Genomic DNA, 25,691 nt, shown 5'->3' on the forward strand with positions numbered 1-25,691 from the left:
TTTTACTCCTACGCTCTTATCAAACGTCAATTTCCAGATTACGCGGCGTAGATATTTGACGTAAGCCACGTCGTCGCGTTGTATTACTCCACTTTATTATCTCATTAACACACTTTATTTTACCGAATAATGATAAGTTATAACGCCCCACGGCGGTGTGTCAAAGAAGAATAAAGACGTGCATGACTGGAAATTTTTGGGACGCTGTAATCCACGTGATATATTTTCTTCACGAACGACAAGTAACATTTACCTTTGTGCATTTTAATTTCTCTTCTTTAATTTTACGCACGAGTTTTGAGAGAGAAAGAAAGAGAGAAAATAAAAGGCAGAAATATATCAAATCTATCTTTTTGAAGCTTGTCGCCTGAAATTTCACGACTGAATGATTTACGCGGTACCTTGAACGTTATAATTGCATAAACATACGAAGCAAGCATCGTAATCGCACGTTATATAAGATCATAAAAATGTTATCAATATCTGTTAACCGCATCAATTATCTCATTTTTTTTTTAAATTATTACTGATTGAGGGTAACTTATAATTTATTGCACGCATGGATATTACCTGCATTAAGAAAAATAAATTTATTTATTCCATTACAATAGCATATATGTATAATAGCTTATATCATACTTGTTATCGCTATATTACTTGTTTTCAATGACGAGTAGAAAATCTCTAGGATCCAATCGTAAATACGTCTCTCTGAATGATTTCTCGTAAACGTATAAGATAGTACGTTGTATCTTACAAGCCCATATTTTGACGTAACTGCAGTGACACCTGGGACACTTGAGGCTCGTTAGATTTCTATCGTCGTGTGCTTAATGTATCGTTTGTGACTATCCTTTTTTTTCCGGCAGTTATATAACAAGACACAAAATCCCATGTAACACTCCTTCATTCAGTGGCATCAAACCGATCGAAACAATAGGTAATTTAAAACTTATCTTAAATGATTCATAATTTTATGTCGAAATATAGGATGGAATTGTACACACTTATAATTTGATGTGTCATATAATATCAAAAGATATTTGGAGAATTAAAATTACACGTACAAGTACATATTAAAATATACATATGTATAAAAAAAATATGGCATACACATATAAAATTATAATTTGAAAATTTTAGCTTGAAATCTGAATTACAGACTTTAAGCTTAAATAATGATAGTTTTAGTTAAATTAATCTTTTTAAGAAAAAAATTGATACTCTGAAATTCTCAATGGCAAAAAGGAATCAATTAAGTGCAATTGCTAATGCATAATTAGTACTAACTGCAAATACTGTCAGAATAAAGTGAAAAAGAAGAAATAAAAAATTTCATATAATTTCAGTAAGAACAAAATTTCTCCAAATATCTTATTTTTTAAAACTACAAAAATACAAAAAGAGTTCAATGCAAATTGTATACGAAAGCATTTGCATTTTCTACCGCAGCTTCTATAGCGAGCCTATCTCGCGTGCACTCGTATTTTAGGAAAACAAATTAAAGAGAAACTGGGAGCACCGTTCTTGTACTGGCGGGGGAATTCATTTCGGCGCGGTGGCGCGAATCAGATTTTTTTGCAGTAAATCCCTTTTTCGAAAACGAGCGATTCGGTTGACAGTTTGCAAACTAACAACAACCTGTTGCAACGGCCGTTGGCGACCGAGTGAGCGGCGAGCGCGTGGCGCACGTACCGAGCGCGTCCGAGCGGCGGCGAGCGCGACCGAGCTGGGTACCGCGGCGCGTACGGCCTGACGCGCGCGCGGAACTTCTTTCAGAGTGAACACGAGTCCGTCGCCGCGCGTCGCGAGGTGTGTTGTTTGTTGCTCCTGGTGGGCGCGCACCGTGCGCGCGGCCTATTGTCCCCGAGGTGTGTTCCGCGCGCGCGATTGTTGACCAGTCCGCTACTTAGCTCCGGTCTACGGCTCATACAGTGACTCACGAGCGTTACACGTTTGCACCGGCCTTCGAACCGCGCGCGGCAGCGCTCGCAACAACGCCGCCAACGTTTTGCGCCCCCACTGCCGACGGGGGAAACCCCGCGCGCCGCGTAATCGATCGATCGATAGCGCCTGCAAGGCGCGCAAGGGCGACACGACGCCGCGCCGGCCGCGCGCCTCGCCGCCGTTCGCCAGTGAAGAAATTTTGCGGCTCGCTCGGGGAACAATATCGCCCGAGACGTCGCTCGTACGTACACAAAAGTGTGATCGACGGTGTGATCTATATAGTCAGGTGGGATTTAATCAACTTCTCGAATTGTGCCTCCGCCTCTCGCGTGAAGAGCGAGAGGAGAGCGCGCTTTTTTTCGAACGACGAATGCAGTTACGAGCGACACTTGCAACGTGTGTGCCGTAAAGTTGACGCCAAGGACGTTCTCGCACGTCGTTTCGGACTTTTACGATCGCGCGCGGAAACGAAGAGGTAATAAACCCGTCGATCTTTATTCTTTCCCATCGTGGATTTAATCGATGGACCACTACCGAGGTGTTAAATAGGATCGTAATTGTCGGAGAAAAAAATATATATCGATCGGCCAAAGAGAGAGAGAGAGAGAGAGAGACAGAAAGAGAGAACGAAAAGAGAGGTGGCGTCGAATTTCGAGCGGACCGATGCCGTTTAAAAAGTACGAGTGAAAGCGCGGCGGACTGTCCTCGCGAAGAGAATTTCGCGGTCGATTTATTCGCCTCGACGCGATCAGAATTGCACAAGGCATCCACGTAGGTAAGCGCAGTAGAAGCGCGATTCATCGATAAATCGTTTAAAGCGCGACAGCCTTGGACAACTTCGCGAGAGTATATAAATTCAATCGGATAGATTCAGAATCTCGTCGTTTTCTAGAGCGGCAAGGATTTCCTCGACGGGACCGAGAGTTTTCCTCACGCGTGACCTTCGAGCCTTGTCCTTGCGAGCTCATCGGAGTATAACCGGCGCGCCGAACATCGAGCGATTTTGAATAAAACTAGCCGTCCCGCGTGGCAAGCTTTTCTCAAAAGCATCCTGGAAACGACGCGATAGAAAAGTTTATTAAGTGCTACAAGAACACTTTTCAAGAATTATGAGGAAATATTAATAATTTGATTAATAATCAAATTGTACTCGAGAGACTCAATCACCGCGAAGCGGTGTTTCCGTTCTCTTCCGTTTACTTTACAGAAGTCCATTAATGACGCAACTGCAAAGTAACTTTAATTCAAGTCATCAAGGATCATTGAAATTTATGTGAAATATCAGAGACACCTTCAGATAAATACATAATCCTGGAAGATTTCGATAGAAGAGTCAATGGTGCGGGTCCAACGTTCAATAATTATTCATCAATTTTTTGCTTGATATCTTATTTGCTTGATATTTTTCAATTCCCCGTCATTACAACGCACAGACGTCATAAGAGGATACGATCGCACGTGAGATTCGGATTTTTGCATATCGCGGGATAATATCGCTCTCGAAGGAATCGTTACGGATCGAAAAGTGCGTTATCTCTGGTAGCCGCGACCTTGAGACGAAGCAATCTCGTGGGTGAAACGCGGTGGGAATCGACATTCGGTGCACGCACGAAGTGAACGAGCGAGCGTGTGCGATTGATCGGGGAAAATGCGCTTCTCTTTGCCGTCGTCGTCGTCGTCGTTGTCGTCGTCGTCGTCGTCGTCGTCATCGTCGTCGTCGGCGCGGTCGCGTCGCCCATCCTGACGACGAAAGTGTCATCGATCGACCCAATTGCGATTGTCTCTGCCACGAGCGAAGGAGAGAACGGCCGGCGGCGTTCGACGCGGCGGAGGACGACGTCCGGAGAGGAACGCGCGCGTGGATTAAAGAAAACGCGCGCGTCGCGGCCTTGCTACAGACGACGGAACGCGGGATCCGACGAGACGACGGCGACGATACGGTTTTGTTATCTAATTGTCTGCGCTGATTGGACGAGCCTCCCGAGAGAGAGAGAAAGAGAGAGAAAAAGAGAGAGCGCCACATAGTGACTCGCTGATGATCGTCGCTGGAAGCACCGTTCCTCTCGGATTGAAATGACAGCGGCACGTCACGGGCCCGTCGATCGCGACTGGAAAAGCACTTGAGAGTGCTTCGCGAGTCGGATACTTCAAAAATTTCAACGTTTCCGGAATTGTCGACGTCCGGCCGCTGACAGCGTGACAATCTTAATAGAGAATCGACGACCGATGTATCATACTGCCGAGAGCACTGTTTAGGAATAACATGACATTCGTGCATTGTGTCCGATCGTGGAAGAGAAATTAATTGATGAGTTTGAGGGAGACTAGAAGTACTTCGAGATCATTCAAGATATTGTTATCTAATTGCTGATAGTGATCGACGATATCTGCGGAACGGAATTACTGCCGCGCAGTAGAGGAATCGCTTAACGATCGTCCAGTATTGCCTACTTCCGAGGTCTCTCGGCGCCTCTACGTCCCAGGATTATCGTGTATTTTTGCGTCGCGGTAATTGTGCGGAGTGCAGAAATTCCCATTGCGGAGAATATTTCGAGGCTCGCATCGGAAATCTCTCTCCGCCGCGGCGAGGCGGCTCGCTGCATCGATCGGAGTTTAATTTAGTACTTAATTCGATAAACAAGCGATGGGCTATTTCGATGCGATCGGCATTGCCTCGGTGTGCTCGCACGACTAATCGAATCGCGGAGATCGGCCGGCGAGAGCGTCGTGGTGCGCGCAAGCGGCTGCACGGCATCCCTGGGGATACATCGATAGTATAAGGTACTCGGAAAGAAATCGACTGGAAGCGACAGCTTCGCGGGAGCACGTGTCAGTTAGCGGAGCAGATCGGCGGCGGCTGCATCATGCCGGTGTTTAACATTATCACGCGAAGGTGTAAGGTGAGTGAGGTGAATTTAGGGATTATCGGCACGCGGGTCTGCGCGCGCGCTAATTTTAGATATCGTTAAATATTGTCTCCTCTTTTTTTCTTACGTTGGCGCCGCAACCTTCGTCGCGACGATCGACATCGATAAGCTTTTAGGTCACATTTAGCACGATCGGCAAACAAAAACGGATACGGCTAAATTAGCACCTGGCGGAAAAACGCTGCTTCGCTTTAGATCGTGTACGATCTTTTTTTTTCTTGTCCCGACTCCTTAATTTTGTGCCAAGGCTGACAAAATTGCCGAGAGAACCACTGTTCTGGAATAATGTAACATTGAAAGCTTGTGTACATTGAAACTGCGTACAAAAAACGGCCGATTTGTAACGCTAAGCACACGGCATATGCATTAAATTACTAAGTCCAAGTGTCGCGCTAAGAATTGCATTTTACCTTAACGGGTCGTAACTTTCATTTTCGCGACGACGCCGACGCGGTGCACGCGCTTAGAGCGTGGCGTCATTACCATGCAACGAGCAAACGGAGTTAACAGGTTGTTTCGACCGTGCACGATAATCGCACGGTCGCGCCGCGTTTTCCATGTTCCGCGATTCCCGTTCGAGCCGAGGGGAAAATTTTTCTTTCAACATGATCTCGATTTCATGTTCGTTTTCACTGGCGTATTCGATGATAAGATACAACGCGTCACAGATAACCGCGTTTTCTTCATGCCAAGGCTGCTGTCAGGATGTTACAGCTTCTTTCACCGGCGTATTAATTACTCACATTGTGAGTCTTATCTGTTTTTTGATTATTTCATACATGTGCTCGAACAGTTTATTAGCTGTTAAAAATAGAAAGGAGAGAGAGAGAGAGAGAGAGAGAGAGAGAGAGAGTGAGTGAGTGAGTGAGTGAGTGATATATGGAAAGTCTTTCAAACTTTTTTTAAGGGGAGGCTAGAAAATATCAATTCAGAAATTATTTTAAATCAATTTTTTTTTATCTTAATAATCTAGGAATAAACATAATTCGTTTTTATAGTTTGAAATGAAATAGACTTTTTTATAATACAATTTGCAGATTATTTATTGAAATTCTTTACGAACTTCCTTCATTCAACATGTTCTTAATAATGTAAATAATACTGCAGGCTATTAATAGTCTTTAATTAATTTTGATACCGATCGGAATTGTTTCTTTTTACGCGGTATAGCATTTGAACGCTTCTTTAGATATGACGAAGTCCAGATCTTTAGCTTGTGCTCGACAAACAATTACCGGTAGTCTGTTTACATCACGACTGATTGACAGGTGTAGCCGATCGGTAGATTAATCGCTTTATCAATGGCATGTTTCAACACGCCAATTCGTGACGCGTCACGTATCTTTCTCTCTTTCTATCTATTCGAATTGTCACGTATATACTGATAATCTATCAGCTAAATGCTCATTCCTTTCGTGATGTATGTCCCGACACGTAAATCCGATCGCTGAAATCGTTAATTAGGCGGAAATAATATTTCGAGGAACAAGATTTGAGGCATCGTAAAATACGATAAAGTCTGACGCGGACATTACGTATGCAAGATTAGTTTTAAATGTCGGGTGTGACTTTTGCCTTTCCAGTGACTAAAAAAAAACTGAAAGGTTTTCAAATAACGTGCAATCTTTAGGACGAACTTTCATTCAAACGTTTCTTCTTGAAAATGAATACTTTTTCCCCCGAAGATTGAAAAATTAAAAGAAAAATATTTTTGATTCGTTACTTTTAAAATAAAATCAGATAAAAAGAGTAACGTCTTTGGGAATGCGTTGGAAACTTGGTTAGAAAGAGATAAAGTTTAATATCGTATCGATTATATTTACGTAATATAAAGGCATTCAAACCATGCTTTTTCTTATTTGAAATTTTTCATGAAATTTAGATTATATAAATAAATTTTGAAATACTGATTATTTGGTATGTACTTTTTCCGTTTCTATAGGTTTTTATGTTTTACTTATCGTACGTTTAGTTTTATTAGAGCATATTATCTTTCTTTCCCCATCCTTACTTTTATCTATTACAGATATGAACCTTAGAAAAATTCCAATAGATAAAAGTTCAATTTTACCACAAATATGTAATGCAATAGATCCAAGTAAATGCATTTTATTGAACCGTTCTATGCATAGTAAAGTAATATACATCGTAAAAGTAATATTTTTCGTAACGATATCTTTTTGATTCAAATATCCTTTTGCTGAAACGAATAAAATAAAAATTACATTTTTCGAAACTTCAATCTTTTTCGTTTTATCAATTGCAAATTTTTTCCAGAAAAGTTCTCTTTTTTTTTTTTTTAATAGAGATTTATTTGATCATAAAATTTTATAATGAAAAAGATGCATATATTTGGCAATTTTTAATACACATTTTAAATAGATTTTCAAAAACTAGAATGCTATTCAGGGTATTATTATTATACATTTCTTTTCATTATCACAAAAACAATTTCCAGCGAAGCTGGAAAACGACATGAGAATATAAAAAATACATATATACATATATAGTACGAAAATACGAATTTCAGAAAAAATATATAAAGTAATTGTTGCAGTCATTTTCTTTATTTTATCTTGAACATTGTAAAGCTTTTTAGTTTATATCTTATCATTAACGTTGCTTATCGTTTATACGGTTTATACATACTAACTTAAAGAGTTACATAATATTGTTATGAATTTTATTTTTTCAAAATATTCTTAAAGACGTCATATTTTCTACATATCTAGTTTATTTTAAAGATAATAAATTTATAGAGAAATATTATATTTTGTTTAATTTGTAAATTCTTTAGATAGGGAGTGCAAGAAATATTTGAAAAACATATTTGAAAAAAATTTATCGTGCAAAGAGTACACTATTAAAAAATCTTTTTTCTGTGAAATATGATAAGTGCATTGAAAAATGCTGAGCTGTCAAATTCTTTATCTTAACCATATAAAATATGTAGAACGCTTTAAAGATATGATCTTGGAGGATTTGCATAAACTAAAAAATACGACGTAATCATATCTCGAGAATCATTATGAGTAATATATAAATCTTGCATTAAAATCTTAATATTATACAAGCGCAAAAAACTTGGAAATGATTAAAAAAAAAAACACTCATCTGTTCTATCTAATGTGGAATCGGCGATTTATTGCCTCTGTTTTGACATATTGATCACTGCATACACCGTATCTACCTATTAGGAAACAATGCGGGAGTAACACAGATATCTCGCGTACTTCCGCTCGAAAATAATCGCACGCACACTCACGGGTTAATAACCTACATCCGGCCTGTCTCGGTGGGAATTCGCGAATCGCCCCGTCGGAATGAATCGTCGTCGGATCACGGCGATTTTTACGGAAAGGAAACGCGCCGACGCGCGCGTATCGGAAGCGCGTCGCGTCCGTGCGAAAGAGTGAGAGAGAGAGGAAGAGGATGTTCCCTTTCGGATACACACCGGATGCGAGCGCTGCTGGCCGGCTGGCTGGCTGGCCGTGCCAACCGTCGCGCGCGTTCACGTAATCCGCATCCGATGAACATTGTAACGATAACGCTGCGGTCGGGATAATGGGCATAATGCACGCGAAATCCTCGGAGCGGTCCCCGTACTGACATAACGTCGGAGACGTCGCGCGCGCGCGCACACGAGTCCGCTCGCGTACACGCGCGCGCTCGGTCTACCGACGAAGACGTACGTGATGTTACGTGTCCTCAAATAAAGCGTTCGCGAAGCGGTCTCGCGTTGCGTAACGCCGTAGCGCGCGGTAATCACGATAATTAGGTTGACGCTTCGAGATAAAAAGGTAGCGGGCGCGCATTCGTGGTGGGTGCATGCATTTGTAAAGGGAGTAACGCGCGGCGATAAGAGGAGGTATCTCGTATTCCCGATGATAATTTGCCGCCCAGGTACATATAGATACACGTTCAAGGTTTCCATCTTAGCCATTCCGTTCGAGTACAGATAAAAACAGTGCTAATTAGTCTGCCGTTTCAACGAGACGTCGATATAGCTTTTGACTTTATCTGCGACGGAAAATTAAATTTCGATGAGTATGAGATAATGAAGTATTGCGCTTTGTTTAATTTTAATTGGATTTTGTGTCCTAATATTTCGCTCGATGTATTTGACCTATTTTGTACTTGGTTGAAATTTGAAACTGGAAAATTAAGACGTTGCGTACGAGAGACGAGGTGTTCGAAGAGACATTTTTAGAAAATTTTGTGAATTTGTAAAAAGAGATAGAATCGCGTTCTCCCTCTCTATCTTTCTATGTAGATATCTATCTTTCTCTCTCTCTCCTTCTCCTTTCTCTCTCCGCGCGAAACAGCCTACGCGCGCAGAGATGATTTATAACGTACGATAAGATTGCAGCGTACGAATGCGGGCAGACGACGACGTTGCGATTCGAGTTCGCTTCTTCTTCTTAGCCGCGGGGACGGGAGCAGCCGGCTCCGGTATCAAATTATGCGTAATTTCGCTCATTGCAGCACACACAGCGCGCGGTCCGCACACGCGACACACGCGCAGGAATGAGGCCTCGCCTTGAGGTATCACTTGGTACTCGGTGCCAGTCGGTTCGATGCGCATTACTTGCGGTTACGACTATCTTTTCCCCGAGAATAATCCTTTAGGGCGGCAATAAAAACGTGACCTGGAAAGAAACGAGAGTCCGCGCGAATACTTTGCGAATTCAGTTGTATCTGCGCGCCAACCGGGTTACGCGACCGCGTTTTGCATAAACGTCAGACACTTCATTGCATTTGATTTTTATGCGGCGGATAGGTAATAGGGAAGGCTTTCCATCACTGCACATGCAAAAAAATTGCGTGTAAAATTACTAGTGTTAGTTAAATGTACTAATTTTTGTTCAAATTTTTGTAAACGCATAATTTTTTATATATTTCCACTATATAATTTGTGTAACTTTTACACATTATTTATGTAAATTTCTTTTACACCACGTTTATTCTTGCATATACCGAGACGATAGGTAAATGGAGGCTTCGATCCGCTTGCAGCCATCTGCGAATTCGATTATATTTTATATTTATTACCGCGCAATATTTGTGCAGTCGTAACAATTTCATATCTAACGCATTTCTCGAAAAGCGTGTAATAAGTTTTAAAAATTTTCTTATAACTTCTCAACACGAACGATTTATGTCCATTATAATTTGAATACATCACGTAAAATTACTGAGCATTAAGAATATTTCATAATTTGAAATTTTTATAACTTATAACTTCTTATAATCAAGCGGATAAAACTATCCGGATGACAATATGGATTGCCGCGGAGCGTAAAGTAAGCGGCGTAGAGTGACGAAATACGAGATACTTGCAACGAGACAGTGTCGTAATATCGCGCGAGGAAATATACGGTGGAGATTAATCAAAGCGGCGAATTCCTGAAAGTGTGAACCGCGCGGTAATGTTCTCGGCCGCGCGCGCGCGCGCGAAGAAGCGCAGATAACCGGTAATGTTTCCACATTTGTACCCGGCAATCTCGCTGATACACAGGCCTTTGCTCATGCGCGGGGGGGGGGAGGAGGAGGGGGAAGGGAGGGTTCGCTGTAACAAAACGTACACGCGACGTCGGCATCATTGCGATTGATATTCGGAATTAACGCGAGCATTATGGCGAAGGAGAAGGTGCTACTTTGACGATGACGGATTATGGAAATTACCGGGGGGGATCGATTCGTACGCGACGAGACGGGGTAATATTACTGCCGGACATACTGAAATGTATCGCACTAACATATTGTGCTACGCCCCAAGATTGATGACTAGCAAATTTCGACGCATTTCTCACGTTGCACTTCTCGCAACGTACAGTGCTCACAGCACTGCCGAAGAAAATTTTAAGTGACGCAAATTCATTGTTTTTTATTTATGATAATCCGTTTACTTAAATTTTCCAACAAAATAATTTTCGTTTTGAAAAGATTAGTACTTATGTACTTAATATAGGTACATATATATGTAACAAGAAGATTGGCGTATTGGAATATTTCTCTCAAATTTCTCTGCTTGTTATTTTTTGAAGCTCCTGCATTAACACCGGGAATTTGAGTTTCGACCGCGCGAGTTGATTTTGCGCAATTGCGACGGAAGACGTATTGCGGGGCGCGGTCTTACGAGATAAATCAGTGGGAGGCTGGTCCCCTCCGGTCGGTGGTTGGCGTGTATCCATCTTGAGGCAGTGTAGATAACCGGTAATGCTCCTAATTTGCTGCGTTAACCTTGCTGATACGCCGCCCATTTCCAAGCCGCGGCAGCGGCGGCGGCGACAACGACAGCAGCTACGTAACTACCAACGTCCACCTTGTTTAACCGAGCGTCGATTTCGTTATGTAAAAATAACGCGGAGATAAAGTGGGAGCAACATTTTTTTATGCCCGCGTGCGTATGCGCCGAGCATTTTCGCCTTCATCTTCTTCAAACACGCGTCGAACGCCGGAAACGAGCGCCGCTTTTACGAGTGCGCCGGTATAAGGGGAGAGGGAGAGAAATATGCTTCGTCGGCATACTAACGTTGTCGGGGATGGAAGAAATAATATATCGTAGAGCCGTATTACCCGAGAGGGTATATTGGGCTATCGCGGGCGACCCAACCAGCCCTTATTTTGTAATAAAGGTCAGCATTATGCCTCGTTTTTGATATCGCCATCACGATATTTCAAGATGCTCCCGCCGGATAGCCGGCCATCGTTGTAATTCTGTTCTCGCTAGCGGTTTTAAAAAAGTTGGAAAATACTTTAACGCGTGCACGCTGAGAGAACAACGATGTACATCGGCAAAATCTAAAATTTATACCTGTATCAGTTTTTTCGCATAATTATATTTCGGAATATAAACTTTCGCATTTTTTTTCTTTTTATTGTAGAATCATAAATAAGTTGCACCGAAGTAGTTCAATTTAACTACTTTATTTACTACTTTAACTTTATATTGGGAATTTTACAAACTTTTCTTAAGAAATGAAAATTTATCTGCTTAAATATCCCTCTTTCATCCAACGATTTATCTGCTTTCTGAAAAGTTAACATTTATGTCTGTTTGAAAAAAAAAATGGACACAGAGTTCAACGGATGCGGGACACGTTCAGAGGAGCATTGTCATTCTCTCGCCTTAGAGGCTTCATTCGAAGTGCACGCGTTGTTTACCACACGTTTTCCCGAAACGCGCAAAATCGGAGGTATCGCGTGCCGTTAAATACCGCGATGGCGTATTTCCGAAACGCGCTGCCAAATGCGTCTCGGACGGACGATCCGTACGGAGAGAAGAAATGCATTTCACGGAGACGTAATTATAGTGACCGCGCGGCCTTGCGCGGCGCAGCTGCCAATTCGTTGTGGGCGTCGAATATTGTATATTGCTCATTGCCAACGTGACTCGTCGCTTATTACTTAATGTTACACACCAACGAGCGCCGATTACAATCTGTTGAGTGGAATTTTTGTCGCAAATTAAACGTACGTCATTAAACGCTCGACTCGGTACTGATTTACGTCTTCTTTATAGTTTAATAGCGAATTCAGAATAATTTTGCTTCATGTTGTGAACGAATTAGGTAGATATCGGTTTGAATTTACATTTGCAATCAAACTGCAAAATTTGCTGCGAATTCTATTGTCTACACAGTTGAAAAATTTGTATTAAATTTATTTAACACATTTTACGTGTATCAAATTTAGCTCATTTAAATTTTTGTGTTAATTTAACATATAAGATAAATATATTAGAAAATAATACAAATATCATGTAAAAAAAATTAACGCAATTTGTAAGTAAATTATAGAAACATATTTTTTCAAGCAAAATTAATATTTATATGTTAAATTAACAACGCGTATTTTATTTATTTTAGATTTTACGTTCTAAAGTACATTATTTTTTTACTTATTATTTTTTATTTACTTAAAAATCGTATTATTTTAACTAAAAAATGGTAAATATCAATTTAAATACAATATTTAAATCTCTGAAAACTTAATACCCTCATTACTAAAAAAAAGTTCGACTATATATGTCATAATTAAGTGCTCATTTATTGCTAATTTATTACTCTTCGTCGCGAATTTATTGTTCTTGTTGTTCTTTGTTGTTTCTACTCATTTTTTACTATGTAGAAGAATCTATTCGCGGAAAAAATAGAATATTAAAATATTAAGATATATTGAAGATATTAAGATTTTAAGACTATTAGTTACGGTCATCAATCGATTGCAAATCGTTGAAGTTACATTGACATTGTTATACTTCTATACTTTCTTTCCGTGCGATATTTTCGAGATCCTTCAGATGAATATGTTGCAGAGATGCGAGGAGTACACTTTGTTCATTTGCGAGACGCAAATACGGAAAACTTGCGTGCGCGTTTCTCGACGAGCGAGTATTTCCTGTGTTTACCTCTCGCGCGCGATTTGACGATAATATCGCGCTGTACAACCGGAAAAGAGTGCGTAATAGTTACGCGCGTTGCGCGTGCCGGAACATGCCGGGGGCGATAAATATTCAATTTTCCGATTCGTATTGGGTTACGTATACTTCCGCGGACGCAAATCTCCACCGTTCCCTCACTTTATCGCGACGAACAATGCCGTTATCATCAAAACTCATTGCCAGGCACTCAAGCGCGTACGATTGAGTGCAGGAAATGCGTTGCGATCCTTTCGTTTTCCTAGATGCTAACGATATTTGGACAATAAATCTTCTCGGAATGACGAATACTGCGCTTATATACCGCTCAGAGATTGAAGCACTCTATATTTTTTTAGATAAAGACAATTCTTCACAGATATAATTATTTTACTATAAAGGTACTAATGTTTAATTTTAAACGTACACTAATTGAAATAAAATTCAAGATTGAAGCAACATAAACTTTCGTGCATTTGTAATGTTAATAAATAAAAAACTGATTAAACTTTCTTTTTTCAAAATTTAAAGATGCTCCTAATTTATTTGTAATTTATGTCATTTCCGCGAATTTCGTATGTTCCGCGATATCCTTTTCCGGAAGCTCTCGGATGAAAAGCAGCGATTCACCGGCCGATCGATTGTTAATCCGCGGCGTCAAGAAGTAGGCGTCAACGCGAAGAGGCTGCTTTTCATGATAATGACGCTACGTCACGTATGTGACGTATGTAAGCGATACTAATGAGCGCATTACTATGTCGCGGCGCGGCGGTTGCGCGCGGCGTGAAAATTGTTTAATTACATATACGTAGCCGCCACGTCGTCAAACACACGTTGTCAAGAATGCGGTGAAAATTATTACGTCATTTTCCGGCGCAAAGAGCGACGCGTCCGCGTCGCGATTATCGGAGCGCACGTCGGCGCGAATTAAATGTATATGTAATCATACGGACGACGCGTTGTTATACAAATTGCAGAATGCGCGTTTCAGTCGGGAGTGATTATATATACACTCATCAACGCGCGACGTGTCATGCATTTCGGTATTAATACGCGTAACTCTGAAATTCCAAAATAATGATTAAAAAAAACTAGCTGATCGCAGCTGGCGATTAAATCTTTTCCACGAAGACGCGGAAAAGACTTTAGATTCATCGAGGAAATGACACACACTTCGAAATCTTGATCTCGTTAACCTGATTCTCGCACGATCGTTTACATGAATGTACCTTTCCGGCGGATTGTCATTGAAAGCGCTAGAAAAAGAAGGAGAATTTTCTGTTTCGCGCGCCGGGCGTGTCATTAATGCAACAGACGTCGCGTTGTAATTTAATGCGAGATTAATTCTTTACGTCACGCACTCGGGCACGGGATACGCCGCATCCATATTGATACGAATTTTTCCGGCAAAGTCGGTTAATGCGGGATTTTATTGAATACAAGCGCACCTTGACAAACCGCAAAACTCGTTTTCTACGAGGAGGGACACGAGGAATGGTTACCGGTACGCACGTGCCGCGTGTACGAATTTGCATAGCATCGCCGTTACACGTATGCGACGTGCAACGAGCATATATAAAAACTGTTCTTATTTACATAGATGTGAGGATACATATTTAAAAAAAATATATAGCCCAATGGAAAACGAGGCTTTTGTTTCTTTGCTCAGATTCATTTGTTGAATGTTAGTTTAAATGCCCGCCATAATTTGTGGATAAGATTTATTCATTTTATTATACATATTAATACAATTTATATTTTCGTTATGTAAATATATATATTATATTAAGACTTCTACATTCGTATCGTAACATTATTCACGATGGTATTAATTTAGAAGTATTACAGACGCGTCTCCTACAATTGTTACTCGTTTCTACCAAGAATTGCAGATATAGATACGAAATAGTTAACGGAACAAGGACTGCATCTCGTCGCGATTTCTTGCCGTGCATGCACGGATACGATCGGATATATCTTATGCGACCGGAATTAATTAAAGCCGTTCGAGACGTTATCTCGCATGCTTGCGGTACTTAATTGTATGCAATTATAATCTTCTTTCGTTACGCAATCGCAGACGCAATTGCTTCCTGTCGTTGCAATTCGCTCCGCTCGTTGCTGAATGATTCGTTGATAATTTCAGTTCGCGAGCGCGGCACTGTTTAACCGACCAGTAACGACAATTTTTCCTTCGCGGAAAGGACGGCGGACAGTTTCATAATCGAGGGAAAATACCAACTGCCCTCCAATCAGGAAAAATTTATCGCGAACTTGAACGATATTTCTTCATCGGACGGCAGCTTAGTAATTTGTGTAATATTTCTATTAACGATAATTTGCGATCGATTAATTTAAAAGTGACGTAAATAACGTACTTTAAAAAATCTACACACTGAAGGAAAAACTTTCTGGAAAAACGTTACCGTCATTTTTATATAGTAGAAAACATTTTGTACTTGTGTTAAATTTTTAACATACCTGAATATTAATTTAACATAATGTGAATATATTATTTAAATATTTTGTGTTAAATTAATATTCAACAATTTTTCGCGTTAAAATAATTTATGAATGAACAACATAAAAATAATGTTTTAAAACATAAATTCTAAAGTAAATGAATAAAAGATGACGTGCTAATTTTACTGAAAGAATACGCTTTCGCAATTTGTATCAAAATTACATTTTTTATGTTAATTTTTTTTCATAATGTTTGTGTTACTTTCTAACATATTCACCTTATGTTAAATTATTACAAAAATTTGGGTGAATGTTTGGGACGTGTAAAATGTGTCATATTTAACATAAATTTTCCAACTGTGTGTGAAAAGTAATGTTTTTAATTAAAAAATCTGCTTATACATTAACATGTTTTTTTTTCTATTTTTTGTAAAATTTAAAAAACACTGGATGCTCTTCCATGGAGGCTTTCAATTTACGATTAGAAGCTAAATTGGATATGTACGACACAATATGTGTTGTTTGTACGCAGGTACGACGCAAAAAATTCGATAGTCTCAGTTTTTGCCGGACTCCATAACGTTCCTAATTAATGATCCGCACGACGCGTATGCCGCGCGTGCACGATCGAGAATCAAACTATTCGCACGCGTCTACGGCCAAGGCTGTTTCGACCGTAACGCGGCTCTTTAAAAGACGATTCGTTTACGCTGCATATACACTGCGATATATACGGCGTGCATAACGAGACCGGCGAATGAAACGGGTGTCCATTAACGACTGATGACGTTTAACGAGGTGTAGCGTGTTCTTTTTTTTCGCGCGCTTAACGAGCGACGGGTTCCCCTCCCCCTCACCATCAAATGCGTTTACGGGAATTGCGTGCGCGCGTCGCGGTATAATTCACGAAATCGACATAGAAAACGGCGAAATAAAAGGCCGTTCGTTGCAGGTCGGTCCGACTCTTTATCGCCAGTTAATATCAGCCCGGCCAGATAGCTGTTACAGATCGTTACAAACGCAGCGTCGAATTTCCGACCACGTTTTATTATGTCGAACGTGATTCACGATAGGATTGTAGTTATAATTCTACGAAATGGCCAAATCATCAAATTTTGTTCCTGTAAACGTAACATGAAACAATCCCAAACGAGATCTTACTGACCAGAGCTTTAAAGAAAATAATATAAATTTAAAGACTCAATGATTATCATAAAGCTCATTTATTTTTACCTTTTTACGTTACGTTTATACATTTTATTTTCTGCTGAGATCAGAAAACGCTCATTATTTCATGGATATTGTATGTAATTATAATCTTCTTTTGTAACAAAGTTATTTCTGTTCCAGTATTTTTTTTTATTATCTAATTATTCGTATTTATTATTTATTTATACGTTCGGATTTCGTAAGAAAGATGCGCTACGGAGTCAAATGCTGAACCGCAGACGTTCGCGCGTACGTCATCTTGGCGCTCGTATTGCAGGAGCAATTTACTTTGATCGCGTATCGCATACGCTATACATTATCGTCCCTTCACCGATCACCGCCTCCCTTTCGACGCGCATCAGTTTCATTGACCACAGCCGGCGATCGATGCTGTCTCTGTCATCCATCTACCCGCTTCTCATCTTCTTCGCGCTCGCACCATTCATCCTCGCCGTCGTGACTGTTGGAATTGCCTCTTTGCGTGCGCGTTCCTCAGGAGCCTACACGGTGTCCCGTTGTTACTCTTTCAGAAGCACAATTTTCCTAGCGTATCAAAAATGACAGGAAAACTGCTCTCAGAGAACGTAATTCAGTTTCGTTTTCCGTCGCGATCTCTGCTTAAATTTAATTTTTTTTGCAAAACGTTTGCTTCATTTCTTAAATGAAATGTCTTAAGATTCTAAGAACCCAAATTAAAATCTTTTCAAGGGTATCGACAAATAACTCTGACTTTGATTTTTAATTATCGTCTCAACGCGCGTCGGCACCGAAACAGAAACAATCATCTTAATTTGAACTGCAATGCCTGCCGCGGAAGATGCGCGACATACCCTATACACGCGTCGGTACATTTAGGCCATTATACAATTAACGTGTTTCTCGCTCGCGGCCATGGCGCACGGCTTTCGTCGGTTCGCTCGCGTCAAAGCGTGTCCGTCGGACCGAGAGGTAGGTAACTCGATTCATCTCCCGTCGTCGGCGGCAGCAGTCGGCGTCGAAACGTTGTTCCGCAGACCGGCACAGAGCTCGCCTATTATTGTTTACGTAATGTTTACGTAACGTCACACACGTACACGTCGCTGCATCAGCAGTCGCGATGCACATGCACGGGCGCAGATCGGCGAGACGAGTCCGCTTCGGGATTCGCGTCTTGCGGAGTTGCCGACACAATCGTATATATTACCTTAATTCTACGATTTTGGCGACGATATTCTCCAAAGGGTATTTATCTTTCCGCCAGGATTTTGTGCGAAGTGACTGAAAATTTAAAAAATATCGCAACATTTTATTGTCGTTTGCTTTACTGATTCCTTTGTACAGATCTCAAGTGACAGAGATCTGAATATTTTTTTATTATAAAAATATATATATAGCCTTGGCCCAAAAGTATCAGGTGCCTTATTAACAATCATTTAACGTTTCAGCTAAAAAATAAATTTATTGTATTTGCTGTGAATTATCCTTTGTTTCGAGAATCTTTTAAACTACTTATGTACAACTGATAACTAATAGGAATACGGATAAACAAATTTCAGATAAATGAAAAAAAATACAGATGCTTAATTAATACTTTTGGTCAAAAGCTGCACGTTTAAATATTTTTGTTTCTTTTCAGAGGATAATTCAGGAAATAGGAGATAAAAGATTAATTGTTCATAATTTACTCGACTACCCGGTAGAGAAAAAAAAAAGCAAATTATCAATGACCATCAGGAAATTGAATGTTCTTGTGAATGAAGTGTGTTGTATTCATTTAGCGCATCTTATTCTCGCTTGCGATGCGTCTTACGCTTCGTTCTTATCGCGCAAATCACCACAACACTTTGCGCAATCTTTAATTTGCAATAGAGATACGTTTCGCAGATAATCGCGTGAAAAAAAAAAACAAATTCGCTGCTATTTCCACTGAATTCCGACTGACCGGGATTTATCGCTACGAAGCGCACGTCGTGTTTCGTTTTATCGATCGGTCGAACGATATAACGATATTCGGCACTTAAATCCGTATCACGTGTCGCGACGAACGATCGTTTATCGGCGCAGGTTTTCGCGGCAGAATATTGTTGCGTGCGGAATGGAACGGACGTGGGAAGGATTGGTGAATAAATGTCCGACGAAGAAAGAGGGAAACGGGAAAAGAGCCGAGTTCGATTTCGCAACTACGCGACGCGGCGCGGTGGTGGCCACGTTGACGCGTGAATCATTTTATCACGGGAAGCCCCGTGAATAACATTACGGCCGATATATCGCGCGAGCTGGAGAGAAGACAACGAGTCTTTAAGGCGTGAAAGGGTGATTTAGCGAACAACGTCCCGATCGCGCCCCGGGAATTATTAACGACGTGCACACCTCTCGAGTTCCATCCGCTCCCTTTGAATTCCTTTCCTCCTTCGAAGCTCTCTCCGTCTCTCGCTTCCTCGCCCTTCGTGAGGAACGATCATTTGCGTCGCGATCGTAAGATTCCCGGTCCCGGGGAAAAATTGCATTAACCACCGAGCGAGTCCTGGTAATGTTGTTGAGGGTGGCGCGACGAGAGTTCGCTTTATCACCGAATGCTCTCTAGTAAAAAGCGTGCCGTTTCACATAGATTGCATAATGTAGTTTTTTTCATTTACGACAGTCGTCGAGATCCGTAGGATACGGAACGATAATAAATCATATCGGTCTCTTCCGAGGATCGCTTTCTCGTTTTTCTATCAATAGTGCATTTAATTTTTTAACGTGACTTTGGTATCTCTCTTTCTCTCTTTTATGCGATGCTATACATAGGAATTTGCGACGTAATATTTACTGTTTGATATATTTTTTAATTATTGGAAATTTATATAAAATTCGCATAACATACTTCTTTATAGTTAATGTGTGTCGCACAAGTAAATGTGTTCTCCGAATAACAATTTTTTTTTCTGTAATTGCAGGCTGAGGACCTCCTGGACGACATTCTGTCGTTCGAGGCCGGTTCCTTGGGCGACGGACTGAAGGACGGCCAGGCCGGAAGTCTTACGAATATACCGGAGCTTCAAATTAAACCGGAACCACTCTTGCTCACCGAGGCAGAGATCCACGCCCTCGCGAAAGATCGGCAGAAAAAGGATAACCACAATATGAGTAAGTCGATAACCACTATCCTCGATTAGGTAGAAAAATTCCGTGATTTTTTAAATATTAATTTTTTAATTATTTTAATTGTAAAATTTTTAAAATTTTAAATTATTAAGCCGTCGCGTGATTTAAAATACTTAGTTTTTTACACGTTTATGCTAACACTTTTGTGATTGCATTATGGCCTTTGTTAAAAATTGATTTATCGATTCTAATTAATTACAAATTACATAGATATAATGTTTGGAAATTAAATAAACGGAACTTGTACAAGACATTTTCCGAATTAATGGAAATATTCAAGCAATTGATTACGTTTTCTTTTTATATTCATTTCTTAAGTTTGGAAATTACTATTAATTATTTATATATTACGTGAATAAATGCCTGTTTTATTTCTCGTTAAAGAGAGCTTATCGATGTTGGTTGAGTCATCAAATTCAAAATTTCGTGCTTCGAAGTTTTTCTTGCGCCTCATAAGGCACGTGGCTTCTGTAATAAAGTTGATGTTTTAATCTTGCTTCTTTATACAGCGTCGCTTTGAATTGTCGTTCGATCGACAGGTTGCAAGCAAGCGTCTGTTTGCCCGTGTAGAAATAATTGATAAGCGCCACCGTGCAATTTACACCTCAATAGTAGCAATCGGCGGGTACCATGACGTCGTTATTGTTACCGGCATTTACTACACTTATGCCAATACGCGGTGCCTGCGACGTAAGTGGACTATTTAAATGACAATGAAAAAGTATCTCGCTGTGCCCCGCGCATCGTTGGCGCTTCGGCCGTCTATTATTATCACAAATGTAGTCAATTAAACTATTGTCTGGTTAGTATTTGTTAACGCACACAACAACGATGACAGGCCGAATGTAATCGCCTTCGCGCATTGCCGACGTGAATTTAATGAAAATATTCTCTGTCGTTATGTATAAAGCCATTTTTCTAAATTTAATGTTTTTGCAAGTGAGACAGCTTTTAACATTTTTCAATAATTTTTTACGCCAACGGAGTGACGTTCTGAATAATAATCAAGATTCTAGTTATTTTAGTCGTAATATCTATATTTTTCTTTTAACGCTGCATGAAGTTTTGGTTTACTAAATTTATAAAAAAGCTAAAGTAAGACGCTGCTTAACAGATGCAGATGCACACGTAGTTGCTATTCTTTTCAAAGATTTGCAGCATGTATGAAGATAATATTCCAAGCACATGCACTGCAAATTCAAGGTGTATAAAAAGTACCTCGCCTGTGTAAAAATAACACACTAAAAATACGAATTTACACATTTAAGTATGCCATTTTTACACGTATGATATACTTTTTATACACTTGGATTTGCAGTGTACTTATATATCTCATAAGAACGTACTTTTAATTTAATTTACGAGAAAACAGTTCAAATTCGACAGTTTTAAGAGACACTCTACGCTCTAAAAGCGTAACGATCAATTTCGCGGAAAAATGTTAAGCGTCGAAAATCAATAGAATCGCCGTTACGAGGGTTTCTCATTAAGGTGACGAAATAAATTATCCCCTACGCGGCGCGCGTAACAAGCGACTAAACAATTTTCGAGCAGCGATATTCGTACAGTGTGCCAGGCTTTTACCGGGCCGTCCGCCGTCGACCACGGTTCGATACACGTTACGTGCCGAATCGCGCGATTGTGTTCGCGCGACTCGCGGCGATCCTGTAAATTTGACCGAGTAATCAGTGAGCTTCAATTATCTCGCCTCGCTTTTCGGCGCGGTGCAGTAAAACTTGGCTGCATGCGCGAATTTTCCGAATCGCATTCAGGAAGTGCATACGTGTACGTAGTACAGACACGCTTTATTGCATCCCGATTCGTAATCTTGCAAGAAAACATACGCAATTATCCTCAAAATTATTTTTAAAAATATTTATAAGACGAAACAATTTTGGAAAATAATTCATTCGTGTAGAACTCGATCGGAACAAGCCAAAATTATCGCCAGTATAAGTGCCGAAAACTATCAGTATGACATATGTCCGCCAAATATCGTGCTGCTATGAGTATGCAGAACTATATGTAAAAATGATTAATTATTGCAATTTTGTCTTGAAACGCTATAATTATGTAAATAACTTAGAATTAACGGAAAAACTTGACAGATGTCGTAATATTATATATGACGGTATATAATACTTTAAAGTAGTTTAAATATGTGTCATGCTGGAACGTGAAGTACGTCATTTCTTTTTTTTGTAAAAAAATTTTTTTTTAATGCGGAACATTTTTTAATGTTTATCAGGAATGGTAGAACTATAGAAAGTGCTACACGGAAAGAACGATTTTGCTGGAAGGTCGAAATTGGATCTAAAAATAATTTTGTTGGAGACTCAAAAATGATAAGCATTGCTGTTAAACATTTTGATATTTTAGCAAATCAGTTTGACTTTTCTACAAAATTATTTTGATTTCCGTGCAACAAAATTATTTTCAGATCCAATTTTGACCTTCCAGCAAAATCGTTCTTTCCGTGTAGAACTATTGTTTTCTAAAAATTAACGATATATCGTGCTAACTTCACAAATACTTTTGTACGCAATACATAAAAAATGAAGTAATATTATTGATAATTAATTAAAGTTGATTTCTTGAACCATAATTTGATTTGGTGAAAAAGTTGCATCATAGATATTCTTTAATCTACTCTATGTTTCGAGATACAAACCGGTCGTTTTTTTCACGATTCTACCTCGTTGTTGTCTCTCGCGATTAAGGCGTCGCTAAAATTGCAAAAAAATGGCACGGCGCGAACGAAACAAGCGGAAATCGGGGGCGGCGCCGTGGGTTGGTATCCGGGAGGTACCGGAGCATCCAATTTTCCGAAAACAATCGCGGACGTAATGAAAGTCCGGTTCGGCCGGGGCGGCACGGAACGGAGGAATCGGGATCGAATTTGTAAGAGAGAATGGAGAAATAACGACCGCAGAGCACACGCGGGGACATCGGAAATAAAATAGGAATTCTGCAAAAATAGTCGCGCCGTCGCGCCGCTAATTCGCCCCCTCTTTGTCCCGCCACTTATCGACTGCTATTGTGCTATCCCCGCGAGGTGCATTGTCGATTGCACGGCGGTTCTACGTGTACGCTGTACGCGGCGAGACAAAGGAGGTGCTTATCGATGGGAGCTGCTCTTTTTCCGCGCGATCGATGCGCATGCGACACGAATCGATTTGCAAATGCGTCTCGCCTTTTACTAATTTGTTTATTCCTTCTGTTTTTCTCTCTCTTTAATTGCATCTTTTCCAAATCTGTTTTATTCGCGGGAACTCGCACGTTGAATTGAATAAGTGATTTTATTTCCGCTCTAGATTGTATTATACACGTTCGAGAGATTTGAAATTTCAATTTTTTTTTCGAATCGAACAAATTTTACGAAATTCTTTTTTTTTTTAATTGATGATAAAACAAATAAATTAATTATTAAATATCAGAGATTTGAGATATTTTCTTATATAAATTCAGAGTATTCGTCGAAGAATTATAAGGTAAAATACGAAGAAAATCCCGATTTTTATAATCGTACAACACGGAAAGCGTGTTGTTATTTATCCACGCGCAGCGTTCCTAACGCTTGCCGGGGAGGCAAGTTTGCATTCTCTTTCGTAGGGAGAACCCGGACCAAGGCTGACGAGAGGCTTTTCTCTAATCTTTGCCCGTATCTCGCGGATAATTCCTTCCCACCCGGAAACCGGAGAGGGTTAGCTGATTAATGAGACTCGTCGTCGTCGATTAGGAAGGCGTGCTTCTCTTGATTCCAAGTGAAAAGCATAGGTTCGCGCATCTTCCCGACAGAGAATCGTAGGTAGATACGTTCTCTTCTCGCCCCGGTTTGTCTCGTCCCCATCGATGCTTATCGATTTTTCAGTCTGCCTCCCATGCTCCTCCGAATTAACCATCGTAATCTAATCAGCCGGATCAGAGGAAATCGTCCGACCCGCGTCCTTTCTGTGAGGTCCACTTGTCTCTCTCTCTCTCTCTCTCTCTCTCCCCCTCTGTCGTTCCTCCGCTTCTCACTCCCTTGTTCTTTTTCTCTCTCTCTCTCTCTCTCCCTGAAGCGAATCGAATTCGAGAAAGGAAGTTACAACTTCCTTAAAGTTTTCAAGGCTGCTCCTTCATCTCTTTGCGCGTACGACGCAATCTCCTCGATCTCGTATCTCGGTCTTTTATAGCCCCGTTCTATCGTGCTATTTACAAATATTTGTCTCTGTATGAATCAGCAATTTGCAGAATTTAGTTTGGCGTGACGTGGATCTGTGATGCACTTTGAAGTGCTCCAGAAACTGAATGTAGATCTTATTTGGTACCGATTTTTCCTTAACTATATTTGACTTCCACAAAGTCGAAGTATTTTCGTGTAGTTTGAAAATCTTATTTCGGAGAAGTCTTTTAATTCGCTGTTTTCTTTGTTTTCAAAAAGACTAAAATTCTGTGTCCTAAAATTAAAGTCCTAGCTGCAATTTCTTTTCTGTACTCTTTTCGCACCTTCAAACGGGTTATCTGTACCCTATACTAAAGAAAAAAAAAATAAAAAACCTAACAAAAGCTCCAAGAAATTAAATTTCCAAGAGATTAAATTTGTTGATTTATACTTGTGTAATGTGATTAAAAAACCGGAAATTAATTTATTTATCTTGTTTCTCGATTTCATTAAAAAGAAAAATATTTTGTTTGTTTTTTTTATTGTTAACTTCTACTTCCGATCTACGATTCTTATCGCACCCAAAGTCGATTAATTTCAATGGAGATAAAATCTACTTATCGACCCTGTGAGCTGTGACGAATAAAAAGAGCGGAAGGAAATTAATCGACCATTCCTCGTACCTTTCATTTTTATCGATTAATTTCGACGTAATGTTTCGTTTCCGTCACTCGAGCGAGAAGTGATGTCTCAGTCCGACACGCACTTTGACAAATTTACTTTTCCGGTAGCGGGCGCTTATCCCCCTCGCGATCGCGATATCGGAGCCGCACACCGATAAAGCGAGCCGAGCGGCTTGACCTCTCGCACCTCTTCGTTCCGAGAGATACCTGGCTGGAATAATCGATCGGGAACGGGGTCACGTGCCAGCGATATAGGGCGATCCCGTTCGTAGTCTTTTCCGCAGGGGAGATACGCTATATCCTCCGGAAAGCGCGATATGCTTTCCCGAATAACTTCGATACGGGACGACGATACTCCGGGGGTGTCGGGGGACCGGAGGGCGATTCGACCCTCGACAATTCGCACGCGCATTCGGGACGACAACCGACGTAATTTATTACGATCGAGCGATCGAAGGGTACCCGCGTTTACTTCCAATCGTGTCAAGTGGCTGTAAACTCGAGAAGAATATTGTAATAGTCCGTACGTAGATCTGAAGGACTTGGCGTCGAAGGAAATACAGGGGAAATCTATAGCTTTGTGTTCTCTCCTCTCTCTCGGGAATATAAGTGGAAAAGAGACGAAGTGTCTTTGTGGTTCTTAAGACAAAAAATTTTATTATTCTATAGACTCAACAAAAATGATTTCTACTGCATTATCATATATTTATATATAATGTTTGATTTTCAACAATTATCGCAATGTGATTTAGCATTCTTGATTTAGATCT

General features: G+C 40.3%; 1 protein-coding gene across 1 annotated transcript in view; it reads left to right on the forward strand.

The window, feature by feature from the left end:
- The window catches only part of LOC105455120 (transcription factor EC), a 72,699-nt gene that overhangs the window by 30,955 nt on the left and 16,053 nt on the right, over positions 1 to 25,691 (forward strand). Inside the window, exon 4 of the mRNA XM_011698181.1 lies at positions 19,887 to 20,076. Coding sequence (XP_011696483.1) covers positions 19,887 to 20,076 — 190 coding nt within the window. The remainder of the gene's footprint in view (positions 1 to 19,886; positions 20,077 to 25,691) is intronic.

This window comes from Wasmannia auropunctata, unplaced genomic scaffold (assembly GCF_000956235.1).
Source record: "Wasmannia auropunctata unplaced genomic scaffold, wasmannia.A_1.0 LD335921.1, whole genome shotgun sequence".
NCBI lineage: Eukaryota > Metazoa > Arthropoda > Insecta > Hymenoptera > Formicidae > Wasmannia > Wasmannia auropunctata.